Here is a 13,803-nt window from a genome sequence, read left to right as displayed (position 1 = left end):
ATGTATGGGGGTACAGATGTACCGTCTTTAATCCTCAAGAAATGACTCATACTCCGTACTCTACGTTGTACTAGCTAGCACGCACTATACTGCTCAAAGCACAAGTGCTAACTGCCAATCAATCGACACACAGGTACTGGTAGTAATGTAGTATCCGCAACTTTAAGAACGCAATCACAAGTACAGATACCAAGCTCGCTCTCAGAGGTGTTTGCATAGAGATATAGAGAGGGTACTGGCGGCACTGTGCAGCAATAATCCCCCAGTGACACTGCGAGTGACAATCAGAGGAAAGGAGAGGCTTTGATTGCCCGCATCAATGCGTCGCGAGCAATGATGGAGGATTAGACCACGGGCGCGCCGCGCCTTAAGTTAAACCTGACCGCGTGTGATTCGGGAGATCAGGACTGCTGTGCAGTAGCAGTGCGAAGCCACCACCGTATGATCGATGGAGCAGAGCAGAGCCCTTGAATGCGCTCCGTGCATGCATTGCATTTGCATCCATCAGGAGGACATTCAAGTCTGGGGGCATGAAACTCATGACTCGTGCCAGCACGCAGCACTGCAGCAGCGGCTGAGGGGGGGGTCGACGGGAGATCTCACGGAATCCATGGCTGATCGTGTCCTGCGTTAAGGCAGCTGACGCTTTTGGGACGCAGACCGCAGCAGAGCTGAGATGTGGGGAGTGTAGTATCATTGTCATCATCCAACGGTGCATGCCGGAGCAAATCTCCTCAGTCCAAGTCTCAAGCAGCATCGACCTCTTAGGAGTGAACGGAAAGATACCTGTCGCTCTAGCTCATTTATTCCTGCGACCATGGCAGGGCTTCAACACGCCACGCCCATTAATTTCACGCCCATTAAAGACACGGTTTGGGTCGAATTAATGCGCCGGGGGCTTTTGTAGTTCCTGGTTTTCGCTTCCGAAAACACATAAATGAGGGCACGCTACATCTCCAGTACAGGAGTGGACTAGATCAGTCTCAGTACACAGTTTCATTGTACAGTTAACCAGACTGAGAATTAAATATGAGAATTAAATAATAGTGCCAGCGGAGTGTTATGAAGATGAAACTCCTATCACATCTGATGAAACTCTCCTTGTAAATGACCTTGTCAAGTTAGCAAAATTACTGATGTGGTATAAAATTTAATGCTTATAAAATTTTTCATGAAACTTCATTGAGAGTAGCCCTAGTAGCAACTTCCTCTATCATTGGACCTGCTGCTGCACGTTTTGAAGCCTGATCTTTTTTTTTTCCGAATATCTAATCAGGTACCAGTAGCATCGAACAAGCATAAGGAGTAAGGTAAAAGTTTTGATGCCTGAAATTACAACTTCGATTGAAGCCTGAAACCCGATGAAGGTCACCTGCTGCAACGGAGGCCTGAGAAGGCTGAAACGGAGAATACATGCAGCATGGCTACGCGTCTTGAAGCCGGAGGCCGTGGTACTTTGACGCCCCGATCGCCCGGGCGGATACCGTTGCCCAGGCCTACAGGCTATCGTGGCCCCATCGCGGCGCCGTACGACGTGCATGAAACAAAACATGTCCCTGCACGCGCGCACGTACGGGTCGCTCAATTCCACGGCACGCTTCCGTTCACCGCCCCGAGTGTCCTGTCCGCACGGCCCGGCGGCCGTTCGACGTCGTTGTTGGGCCGGCCCGTCAGGCGTGCCTCTGAAGCCCGGCCGGTGGCAGCTCCAGCAGTATCTTCCCGGCCTGCAGGTCGTGCTCTGCTCCAGTATTCGAAGACGTAGACGTCGCGGTGTTGGTTATCTTCTTTTGCTCCTCCTCCTCCTGCGTCCTGTGTGCACGTGGTGTGCTGTGTCCTGTGTGCACGTGTGCACCATGCCGTTTCAACGGAACAGGCGAACGCACGCTCGCGGCACATTTCTTACTAGTTACTTTTCAAAAGAAAAAAACATTTCTTACCAGTCGCCTCCACCTGGCAGCTGACCTCATCCGTCAACTAGTGCAGGCAGCAAGCCGCCAGAAGGTTCAACTCCATCTACAGTTCTGCACGGTTTCCTTTTGTTCGAGGGAAAACATGGTTTGGCTTTGGAATTCAGCTGGACAGCTGGTATATGGCTATATGCGCGCAGCCAGCAATCCCTCCCTGGAGTACTCGTGCCTGTCGCTCTAGCTCATTAATTCCTGCGACCATATGGTGGTGAAGGGATTAAATCACGCCTCATTCATTGCTCACCGTTTAAGTCACGGCTTAGCTTCAATGCGACGAACTGTCTTGTTTTGATTTCCGTAGGATTCTCAATGCTAGGTTTCATCATACTATTACCAAGAGTGTCATATCATCTTTTCAATAAAATCAAACTGTCAGTCTCAGTACATAATTTTATTGCACAATTTCATAGACAGCCTACGTCATTTAATTTTTACGTGGAGTTATGATCAAATGTGTCTTGCGATGAAACTATAACATCCTCAGTGCAAGTTCCATCGCGTTTCATGAGACTTAGTACTTGTGTCAGGTAAGTTTCATGGGATGGAACCCCTCTCTCTTCTCTCTCCTCGTAATTAGGTTGCCAAGTCAGCAAAGCTGCTGATGTGGCATAGAATTTAATACCCATGAAACCCTCCATGATGCCCCACAGAGACCGGCCTAATGGCCCAACATCATTACCTTTTCCAGGTACACAAAACACAAAACAGCGAATTAAGAACACTAGTACAGCTGCCAGTACACAAACTTTGTGTACCTAAAAGATGTTAACAAAAACCTTCAGTGGCTGCTAAAATTGTTGTTCACGTGTTATTGTATTTTATTCATGTGTTACGTACTATTGTATAGCTAGCCTTCTGGTTCAGAATACCTGTTCTAGCCTTGTTAAGACTAGTTCAATGATCATTTATCTGTGGTAAACGGGATCAAATAGCAATGGAAGCTTTACCATAGAAGCAGTAGAAACTCGATCCAAAATCCTAGGATGGCGTGAAGTACAGGCCCAACAAGCAGTAGTACCCTCCACTCTTTTTTATCTGGCAGAGCACAGTGCGCGTTTGGCAGCACGTATGATCTCAGCATGACCCGTGAGCTAGGCTCTAGCGAGATGAGCAAGGCTCGTGGGGTGTAGAGATGTTGACGAGCAAATCTGCACCTCATAGTATTGGTTGGGCTAAGATGGTGTTTGGTGGGTTGGATGGATACACATGAGCCAAGGTATAGTTACCCCACCTCCCCCTCTCCCTCCTCGCCTCCCTGCTCCTCTCCACCGCAGCCGTTGCCTCCTACAACCACCATGACGCGCTAGGGACCCACGCCGCCTCCTCCACCACCACAGCCATGGCCATGGCCACCACCACTGCTCCTCGTCCACGATGACGGCCACCGTGCGCTTCGACACCGCGCCGTCCATGCACCAGAACCGCATCGAGTCGGAGTCGGAGAAGAACCGTCAATCGTTGCGCGTCCTCGACCCCTTCTTCACCCCGTGGCTCCCCAGGTGCCCTCCGGTGAGGAGGCCATGGCAGCGATGGACGCGACCGCTGCGGATCTGCCCTTCCTCGTGCCGCAAGCGGGGGACACAAGGTGGCTCATGCCTAAGGTCGCCGCCGCTCATCCGCAGCTCCCGCGGGCTGCCTCCTCCGCATCCCGACGACCGCACCTCCTCCTTGGCGGTGCCATGGCCACCTCATCGGCGAGCCGCCGCGACCGCTGCCGATGAGAGCGGCGGGGATGGTATCGCGGCGGGGGACGGCGTAGTGGTGATGGGGGACCGCGAGGACGGTGTCGCGCCAGCGGCGGGACGTCCTGCCCCTTCCTCTTCCACCTCGTGCTCGTGAGTGAGGAAGATCGGGGGTCACCGTACCAGCTCACGAGCGTCCCTCTGAGCGTGCATTGCTTGGAACGACCGATTTTGACGTTCCACACGGTGCAGCCTCTGTAGTGCTTTGAGAACCATGCGATGTAGCCACGTGTCCTGATCAACCTACCAAACATGCCATGTTGCAGCCCATGGGCCTGGCCGAAGGCTCGTGCAGCCTACCAAACGAGCCCATACTGTTGCCAAGTGTACTATCTTGCACCACTATTACAGCTACGGTGCTACCGTTATTTCTTCCCAACAGGTTCATCCTTCATCGAGTTACACGAGGCTAATAACTGAAGCTAAGGACGCCACTGCTACTCCGTGCTACCGCATGCATGCTCCAGTTACAATCACGGATTACTCTGTGGAACCTCCATTTCGGCCGAAGTGAACAGAACTGCCACTCGATCGCTGTACCATACTACCATCCGAATCCATGTGTTCAGAACCACAGCTAGTAGTATCATCAAGCACGGACAGTACCGGCTCTACAGTACTCCCATGTCCCAACTCGCTACAGTATGGTGATGAAGAGCAGAGCGTACTCCAATGAAGAAGGAGGCGTACCCATCGACGCCATAAAATCCCTGTTGATTTTGGCCCGGTACTTGTCGCTGCGGACGACATCGACAGCCCTTGGATTTGCACGGGAACACTGTTGGCTGCTGATGCGCGCGCGAGAGGCGCCGCGCAGCAAGCCGGCAACGGTGCGACACGATGTGGTACTTAGGGGAAGTGATGACGCCAACTCCCTGCGCATCTGCACGGTTTCGCAATGCAGAAACGGCCACAGCCGCTACAAGGATACGAATCACAAAATGGGTCTCTCTGGCTTATGAGACATGTAACTAAAAAACTATGACAAGTCACAAGTGAACAAAACAACAGTACGAAAAAATGTAACCTTGGACGTGACAATGTTCGGCACGAAGTCACAAACTAAAACATGCCAATTGAACCCAGATCAAGGAGGGGGACAAAACATGGGTATAGGTTCGGTTAGGTCGAAATCAAAGGATTTGGTCCGTTCTAATTACAAGCAAACTAGGATCTGATAAAAATATAAAATCAAAATCAGTTTGGTCAGATTAGATAGTAATGGAAAAGAGAAGGAAAAAAAAATACTATCAGCTAAAATTTAGCTGTTTAGCTAGGTGGTAGGTAAGACATGGAAATTTAGCTTGGGATCCAAACAGGTTCTCAGCTAAATTTTAGCTAGCTAATTCTACTTCCTTCGTCCAAAATATGCAACTCTTACTCCTAAGAAGTCAACTAATTTTAAATCTTACCAAATTTATACAAAATATTACTCACATGTAAGTACAAAATAAATTTCAAAATATTATCATGTAGTATACTTTCGTACTAAAGGAGACATGAATGTTAGTACTATTTTGAAACAAAACAAATCCATAGTTTTGTCAGTTTTTTAAATGTGCGAATTGGATCCAAAATCTCGTAGGAATTGCGAATCGAGATCCAGATTCTATATCCCCTTATTATTTATGTGGATTGGAGCAGTGCTCAGTACGCACTGTCCTGGAAACAGTAGACGATCCATCACGTATCAAATGGTAGAGAGAGAGAGGGAGGGAGAATGAGAAGACTAGTCAGCGAATCGTTGCACGATTTATACGTTGGTTAATGGCCCAACAGGGCTGTGCAAGCAATTAACGTTGCTCTTTACTTCCACTGCATGTACAGTACCTAGTACTAGGAGCACGGCGTTTGGTTCGTGCAAGGAGAGCAGCAAACTAATCTGCAATCGCGGCTCGATACGATCAATGCCTCTGCACGCACTACCTTGGGTACGCAAGTACAACTACTCCTACTAGGTAGGAGTACTACACTACTCGATTGAATCCTCTTCGACAACGATACGAATACGGTACGAATGACCCGGAGAGAGGCCGGAGGCGATCGATCGATCGGGCACCTCAGGCTAGCCTGGTGATGATGGGGCTGACACTCACGATGGCTAGCTGCTGATGGCGGGGTTTTGGAAATCGTGATGCCAATCATGCCATGGATCATCTCGACAGGCGTCCTTGATTTACCTGGGGACGGACGTCCACTGAAATCTGAACCGATGCCAGCGTGGGAGCAAGAGCAACCGTGTCGTCTGATCTCCGAACCAGAGGCCGCGCGCGCGTTCGCAATCACGAGCAAGCCGTGACGAACGTCCCCAGGACAGTGCGCTGTTCATGGATCGACGGATGGCCCCCAATGATTAAATTCAGAACAGTGCATCGCAGGGGCAGCACGAAATGGCCAGTGAGGTGAGGGGGCGGAGATAACCAGCAGCACCACACACCTGCAGTGAGGGAGCGTGCTCTGCTCACGCAGAGAAAAAGGGAGGGGGGGTCGCGGCTCGGAGCACGAGAACGAGGGCCGTTCCTACGGCACACCGATAATAAGGTTCAGAGGAAGGAACCAAGGAAGCGCTGGGACGTGGGGTCCGGGTCACGTTGGCGTTGATCACGCACCGTAGCGAGCGAAGCAGCAGTTCGGTGGTGTTCTAAACGGGCCTTTCTGTGTCCTTCCCTTCTTCTATAACACTTATTATTATAGGGCCTGCCAGACACACCTCCTGCAACGGCATCGAAAAGGCCCACTATGTTGTATGACGGATCGAGAAGTACAGGTGACTGGCCCAACGGGCCAAGAGGAAATAGACCGGCCCAAGCAAGGGTGGAAGTGGAACGTGAGTTTACTCCACGAAAGCCCAAAATGAAACATGGAACCGGAATGGGAGAATTAAAAAAAGATGGAAAAAGTCCTCAAGGTCTCTCAACTATTGCTGCAGTCTGGGTTTAGTCTCTCATATGTAAAATCGAGTATTCGTAGTCCTTCAACTTCCAAAATCATTTATTTTTGTCCCTCACCAATTTTAATGGTTGTTTTGCATGATGCGGCAGTGAGCCACGCATGCCATTTGGCTTTCTTCTCCCTTTCCTTCTTCCTCATCCCTTCTTCATCTTCCTTCTCCCTACCTCCATGTGATTGGCTCGCTCCCCGATGCTCACCGTTGGGTCTTGGCCGCTCGTGTCTACGTTGGTCGGCGAATCTAGCCGCAAGGTGACGGTGCCGCAAGCCATGCAACTGCTGGGGCCTAGACGTGCCTGCGCCATCCTGGCCGCCTCACGCCCTCAGCCACCACCGGGGGACTGGTGCACCAGGACCCGCCCACCTTGTGCCGCTCAAGAAGGAGAAGGAAGAAACAAAGGGAGGGAGGAGGAAGAGAGGGTAGAAGATGAAATCCATTTGGCATGTGGAGCCCATCACAACCTGTTTCCTAACATGTGGAGCCCACGCCAAAGTCATGCAAAACCACGTCAAAACCAGCAGATTTGAGAGTTGAGAGACTGCAAATACCCGGTTTTGTACATGAGGAACTAAATCCAGACTACAACAATAGTTGAGGGAAGCACAAAGGACTTTTTTCAAAAAAGATTGTCTGCTGGGCCTAACGGGCCCATGCCTCTTCGTCACTAGGGGGTCCGCACCACTGCCCTCCTCTTTTCAAATCTCTATGATTTTTTTCCCTTGCTGAAATCATAGGATATACACACACTGACACACATACTTGGAGTTGGTTGGTCCAAATCGGACAGTGAGACATGGCATGTGGACTCGCTGCGTTGGATCGTATCAGCAGCAGAATTATTGGTAGGTGGTACTACCAATTTGATCGCTAGTATTATGATTGACGACGATGCCGAAGAAACAATGCAAGAATATCTCCACGAAAACGTTACACCCAACACAAAAGAGGCGTAAACAATTTCAACGTGACAGTGGTGCCAGGAAGAGAATGCGACCATCGGCAAGCGACGTCCAGCCTTACCAATTGGTATTTTTTTAATCTATTAATAATCGACCGGGAATCCACTTATTGACTTATACACACACACCAGCCGTTGCCTTCGTACATACGTTATTCCACGCGAGTCAGACCAAATTAACTTTGCGTAACAAGACATTAGACAAATCGTAAGTCGGAGATACATTATGAAAAGGCATGCCATATATTTGACTGCAGTTTACGACATTGCAAAAAAAAAGTTTACTATCATTTCAGTTATCATCATAGGCACAACACCGCCCCCCCCCCCCCCCCCCCCCCCCCAACGTTGTCCATGCATGTAGGAACATACCTGGGCTGTGACCAACGTTAGGCTGGAAATGTGAGCAATGGCCGTACTAAAACTGAAGGAAAAAACCGTCATGGCAGCTCTTGGATGCATCTGCAGTCAACACAGATATGTGTGCGTTCGAGAGCTGGCATGGCACGGCAATGTTTCCCTTTACTGCTCTTTTGCATGACACTTGACACATATCGAGTGCGCATCAAAATTTCACCAAATCGCCATCCAAGTGTGTTCTTTGACCTGGGGGTCTCGGATGCATGGGCCTTTCTTTTGTTGGAAGTGTTCTCTCTCCGACTGATGGTGTTAAATTCTTGGTAGTAATTATGTGTTTCCCATTTGTGCGTTAATGTCAAAGTGGAAGTGTTTAACTTGCCAAATACATGCGACTCGTGTATTTCTATTTTGAGCTGAAAGTACTTAACCTCAAGTTATCGGAAGTGGCCCGTGCCGTATGAGGAGTGAGACCATGAAAAAGGTTGGAGGAACCAGACCCTTTGGACTTTATCCACGCATAACTTATATATGTTTTTCTTTGGTTCTCTCGACCAAAAAAATCAGTTTGAACTTCAAACTAATGTTTCTCTCCTTTTTTTTAACCTTGTTTGAGTTTGAATTTTTAAGGTGCACTATAGCATTGCAAAAGTTATATCACAGTTGTCCTGGGAATTTCCCGCCTTCATCTGACGATCAAGTAGAAAGTGATTGCACAAATACTTGAGGAGGTGATTACATTTGGTAAACCCAGTGTGAACTTGTGATACATGAGAATACCGTACCGTCAGTCTCCAATAATTTAGTGATCCCACCAAGTAGTAGAAAATAAACCGAGGCACGAAGACGACAGCCCAGCGTTGCCATACCCCCCACCTGCAGGTCGCCCTCGGCCCCACCCCCCGACACTGCATGTCTACGCGCCCCAAAATCATCTGGTCCGTAGATCCACAACTGCACATAGGGCTGGCCATTCTCTTGCCTGTTGTGCTCCCCGCACATTTTCTTTTATATAAATAAAAAAAACCCAAAAAGAAGCTAAAAAAGCTAAAGTTTCTGTTGTCTCTATAGTTGGTGATCCATCAGTTCTTTTCCTTTCTTCAATTTTTTATTTGTATTTGAAACTATTTCGCTTGTGCGATTTTCGTTTGCATCGTATTCGTACCGACCTTGAATGCGAAGTTGGAAAACACACCAGCAGATAAAAAACTGTAGATGCACCTGGTCCATGCACAACCGACGGGGGCAAAAACATGACCTACAGAGACCCATCGCCAGATGGATCCATCGATTGGAGACGTTCCCTCCAAACTGGGGTGCGCATATAACCGCCCCCCCACGACGCCCTCCGCCCCACCCGCTTCGATCTCCCTCCCCCGGCCTCGCTCCCACGTCCTCCTCCTCCTCCGATCCCATCCCTACCACAGAGGCCAGATCGCCACCGCGGCGCGAGGACCGTCGTCGCCAAGATGAGGGAGATCCTGCACATCCAGGGCGGGCAGTGCGGCAACCAGATCGGCGCCAAGTTCTGGGAGGTGATCTGCGGGGAGCACGGCGTCGACGCCACGGGCCGATACTCGGGGGCCTCCGCGCAGCAGCTCGAGCGGATCAACGTCTACTACAACGAGGCGGGGGGCGGGCGCTACGTGCCCCGCGCCGTGCTCATGGACCTGGAGCCCGGCACCATGGAGTCCATCCGCGCGGGCCCCTTCGGCAGCATCTTCCGCCCCGACAACTTCGTCTACGGCCAGTCCGGCGCCGGCAACAACTGGGCCAAGGGACACTACACCGAGGGCGCCGAGCTCATCGACTCCGTCCTCGACGTCGTGCGCAAGGAGGCCGAGAACTGCGACTGCCTCCAAGGTACATGCATATTCTCTACTAACGCAGCAATTCCCTCGTCGATCGATCTCGTGGTCCGTCATACATGGATTCCGTCGTGTTCGTGTCCTGTTTAATTTCGTGCGTAGATCAGAATATCAGATCAGGCATCGGAGCGTCGCACTACTGGGAGAAAAAAAACACAAATGCAGGGAATGCCGATTTTGGCACTAAAGTTTTAGAATGTGTCACAAAAATAGTAAATCTGCAACTACCCTGCATTTCTGTATCCAATAGCCAGATTGCTGGATTATCAAGGTTCGATCTTTATGCTTTTGTCAGGACAGGGATAGCACAATATTAACACCCTACAGGAGAAATTGGTTGCATCAATAAACACAACTATGCCAAGTTGGCAGTGTTGACAGGCAGGCCTCGATGGGTGCCACCGTGCCAGATCGTCGAGTATCAATGCTGTCAGATTTGGTGATGTTAAACTCTGGACGGAGGAAAATAGATTACTGAAGGAAACTTATCTGAATATAGAGTTAATTCATTGTGAAAGGAAGGAATGGGAGTTTTTCCTTGAAACCCAAATATTACCTCATTCGCTAGCAGGATAAATTGAAAGACCAAGATCATTTTAACGCTAGTTTGAAACATCACTTTCATTTGTGTTGCATTTACTGTAGTGGCACTATTCAAATTGTAGTCCTATTGTCTCACAAGTTGCTCCATTGTCTATTGTCGATTGAGATGATTGGAATCAACATAGATCAGTACTTATCGGAATTCATCTTGGATGCCTGTTTCCACTTAAATCAAGTGAGTGAAACTTGAGGCCAGATATGAGATTTTCTAATTGTTTGCTAGAGTCACAGGCTAATACCTGCAGATTAATTTGAAATAGAAACTTGATGCTACACAACACTGCATAATATTAGACGAATTCTGTCAGTCCAAGACCTTGTTTAATCTGTTGGAAGTTACATTCATGTGGGCGCGGACGTGGCTACTTCTTAACCAGAAGTAATCCTGAGGTTATGACTTCAGACATGCACTGCAGTTCTGAAAAGAAGGTAGATTAGGCATGTCTTGTCTGTTCCCCCAGTTTTTCTCATGAATTTGTCCTGCAACTTGCTATTCCCAATGGGGACAAGAGTTTTCTGCTTAAGTATTTTTTTTTCAGTGGGTACAAACAAACATGATCGCAGCCAAGCAGAACGTACTGTTATGCGTTTGTTGTCCTACCAAGCTATGACTAATGCAGGATATTTTACTGACCAAACACCTCATTTGTGCGCTACTACATATGTGAATTTTAATTTTTCTGAAAAAAGATTATTGCTACTTGTAAAATCACATTTTTTGTTGTTTAGAGAAGATTTTCAGTCCCTTGAGGTGCCTAATACTTGCTTTTGTCGGTCGGATACCAGTTTCCAGTACTGAAGAAACGTTACATCACCTGTCAACATCTTGTTGGGATGGTGAAAGTTTATGAGATTATCTCAATAATGCACTACTTATGACATTATTATCATGCTCTGATTAATGACAATGTTGTACGACCTACCAGAATAAAAAAAGAAAGTATCTAGATCTGCTGCTACTGTAATATTGTCGGTGGTGGTTGCGACGAATGAGACACTGAGACAGGCTGTACCCAGTGGATGGTGGTTGGGTGGATTACTCATGTGTTGCTTACTTGCTTAGTGTATATACTTGCATGATTCCATTTGGACTTACATGAGGTGAAATGGATTTTAGTACACCTAATAAAAGCAGCATAAAAAACTAATAAGTTGGTTGCAACTTGCAATGCATAACTTGAAGTTGTATATGTGTGAAGATCAAGGCAAAATTTCCTGTTACTCATGCTTTCATTTTTGATAGCCTGGGCTTTTTACAGGACTGAACTAATTTGATATCTGAGTCTGAACTATATAGCAAACTCTGAATTTCTGATCACATTTCACTTGATATTAGTGACGGCAAGGGGAACAGTTATGTTTGATCACTGCATCTGTCAAACTGAAACTGACTGCCACTGACATTACCCGCGTTGCTGACAGGGTTCCAAGTATGCCACTCCCTGGGTGGCGGCACGGGTTCTGGCATGGGCACGCTACTCATCTCCAAGATCCGTGAGGAGTACCCGGACCGCATGATGCTCACCTTCTCCGTGTTCCCGTCGCCCAAGGTGTCTGACACCGTGGTGGAGCCCTACAACGCGACGCTGTCTGTGCACCAGCTCGTGGAGAACGCCGACGAGTGCATGGTCCTTGACAACGAAGCGCTTTACGACATCTGCTTCCGCACCCTCAAGCTCACCAACCCTTCGTGTAAGCATTATCTCGTTAGTTTTCATGCACGTTGCTGCAGAATGCCAATGCAGGAACAATTGCTAACGGATGAATAATCCAAATGAATATGCAGTCGGTGACCTGAACCACCTGATCTCGGCGACGATGAGTGGCGTGACCTGCTGCCTGCGGTTCCCGGGCCAGCTGAACTCGGACCTCCGGAAGCTCGCCGTGAACCTGATCCCGTTCCCGCGGCTGCACTTCTTCATGGTGGGGTTCGCCCCCTTGACGTCGCGCGGGTCGCAGCAGTACCGTGCGCTGACGGTGCCGGAGCTGACCCAGCAGATGTGGGACGCCAAGAACATGATGTGCGCGGCGGACCCGCGGCACGGGCGTTACCTGACGGCGTCGGCCATGTTCCGTGGCAAGATGAGCACCAAGGAGGTGGACGAGCAGATGATCAACGTGCAGAACAAGAACTCGTCCTACTTCGTGGAGTGGATCCCGAACAACGTCAAGTCGAGCGTGTGCGACATCCCGCCCGTGGGCCTGTCCATGGCGTCCACCTTCGTGGGCAACTCCACCTCCATCCAGGAGATGTTCCGGCGCGTGAGCGAGCAGTTCACGGCCATGTTCCGGCGCAAGGCCTTCCTGCACTGGTACACCAGCGAGGGCATGGACGAGATGGAGTTCACCGAGGCCGAGAGCAACATGAACGACCTCGTCGCCGAGTACCAGCAGTACCAGGACGCCACCGCCGAGGAGGAATACGACGAGGAGGAGCAGGACGGCGACGAGGAGCACGTCTGATGACCGGACGTCGTTCGGTGAATTGATCCACAGAGGGGCTTGAGTTTCGTCTCCTATGCTATGCCAATCGAGGCGCTCGCTATACATTCCTACTGCCTAAAGTTTGTACCTATATGCATTGTTACTGCCGTGTCTGCACTTGTTACTGCTGCTAGCTTGTGCGTGTATCTACAGTTGTGTCTGCTAGTACTGGTTTGTGGTGGTGTTGTGAACTTGTGGTGGTCATCGTTGTTCAGGTTCTGTGCGTTTGTTTATTCTTCATGTGCTGGGGTCACTCCCTGTTCTGTATATGTTAGCATGATTACACTCTTGAGTTTTGTGTTTTTTTGCCATCCAAGTTTTGTGTTTCCTCTGTCATTGTTTTTCACTCTTGCACTTGTTTAGTAGATGTCTCTGAAAGCTAGCTTAGGTGCCAAAGTTCTTCAGTTCAATGTACTGTGCAGTATCATCTTGGTACCGATGCCTGCATGTATGCCACAGCGCTTGTTATCTAACTCTTCACTTCATCCGTGGTGGACTCAGCCCTGGGCCTAAGATCAAAAGCCCATAGAAGAAGGAAATCGGCCCAGCCAAGGAAGATGCAGCCCAACCTCGGGCTTGGCCTGTCTCCAGGTCTGCTGCCGCCCCCTTCCTTTCCTCGTCGTTATCTTTGTTCAGGTTATTCCACTAGGAACGAACACGAGCACTCCACTAGCCCAAGAACTGTGTGGACAAGACCAACAAGCAGAGACACATTTCAGTTCATGTGTCCCAGGCACGCATGGCCATTCGTTAAAGTCCTCCCACTCAGCTAGTGCAGACCCGACGTGCAGAAGAGATTGATACAGCACTCGCCGGCAGAGCTGAACGTGCCACCGAAAGAACTGCCAGGCTGCCCTACTCTGCACTTCTGGTG

General features: G+C 49.4%; 1 protein-coding gene across 1 annotated transcript; it reads left to right on the top strand.

Moving 5' to 3' along the window:
* The first annotated feature begins 9,314 nt into the window (after positions 1-9,314).
* LOC101786312 (tubulin beta-3 chain) lies at positions 9,315-13,245 on the top strand. Its single transcript, XM_004982183.4, has 3 exons — positions 9,315-9,837; positions 11,868-12,137; positions 12,232-13,245. The coding sequence occupies exons 1-3, from the start codon at positions 9,444-9,446 to the stop codon at positions 12,906-12,908; spliced, it is 1,341 nt and encodes a 446-aa protein (XP_004982240.1). The 5' UTR covers positions 9,315-9,443; the 3' UTR covers positions 12,909-13,245.
* The last annotated feature ends 558 nt before the right edge of the window (positions 13,246-13,803 follow it).

The sequence above is a fragment of the Setaria italica genome, chromosome IX (genome assembly GCF_000263155.2).
Source record: "Setaria italica strain Yugu1 chromosome IX, Setaria_italica_v2.0, whole genome shotgun sequence".
Taxonomy (NCBI): Eukaryota; Viridiplantae; Streptophyta; class Magnoliopsida; order Poales; family Poaceae; genus Setaria; species Setaria italica.
Note: the sequence above shows the minus strand (reverse complement) of the source record. Positions and strands in the feature narration are given on the sequence as shown.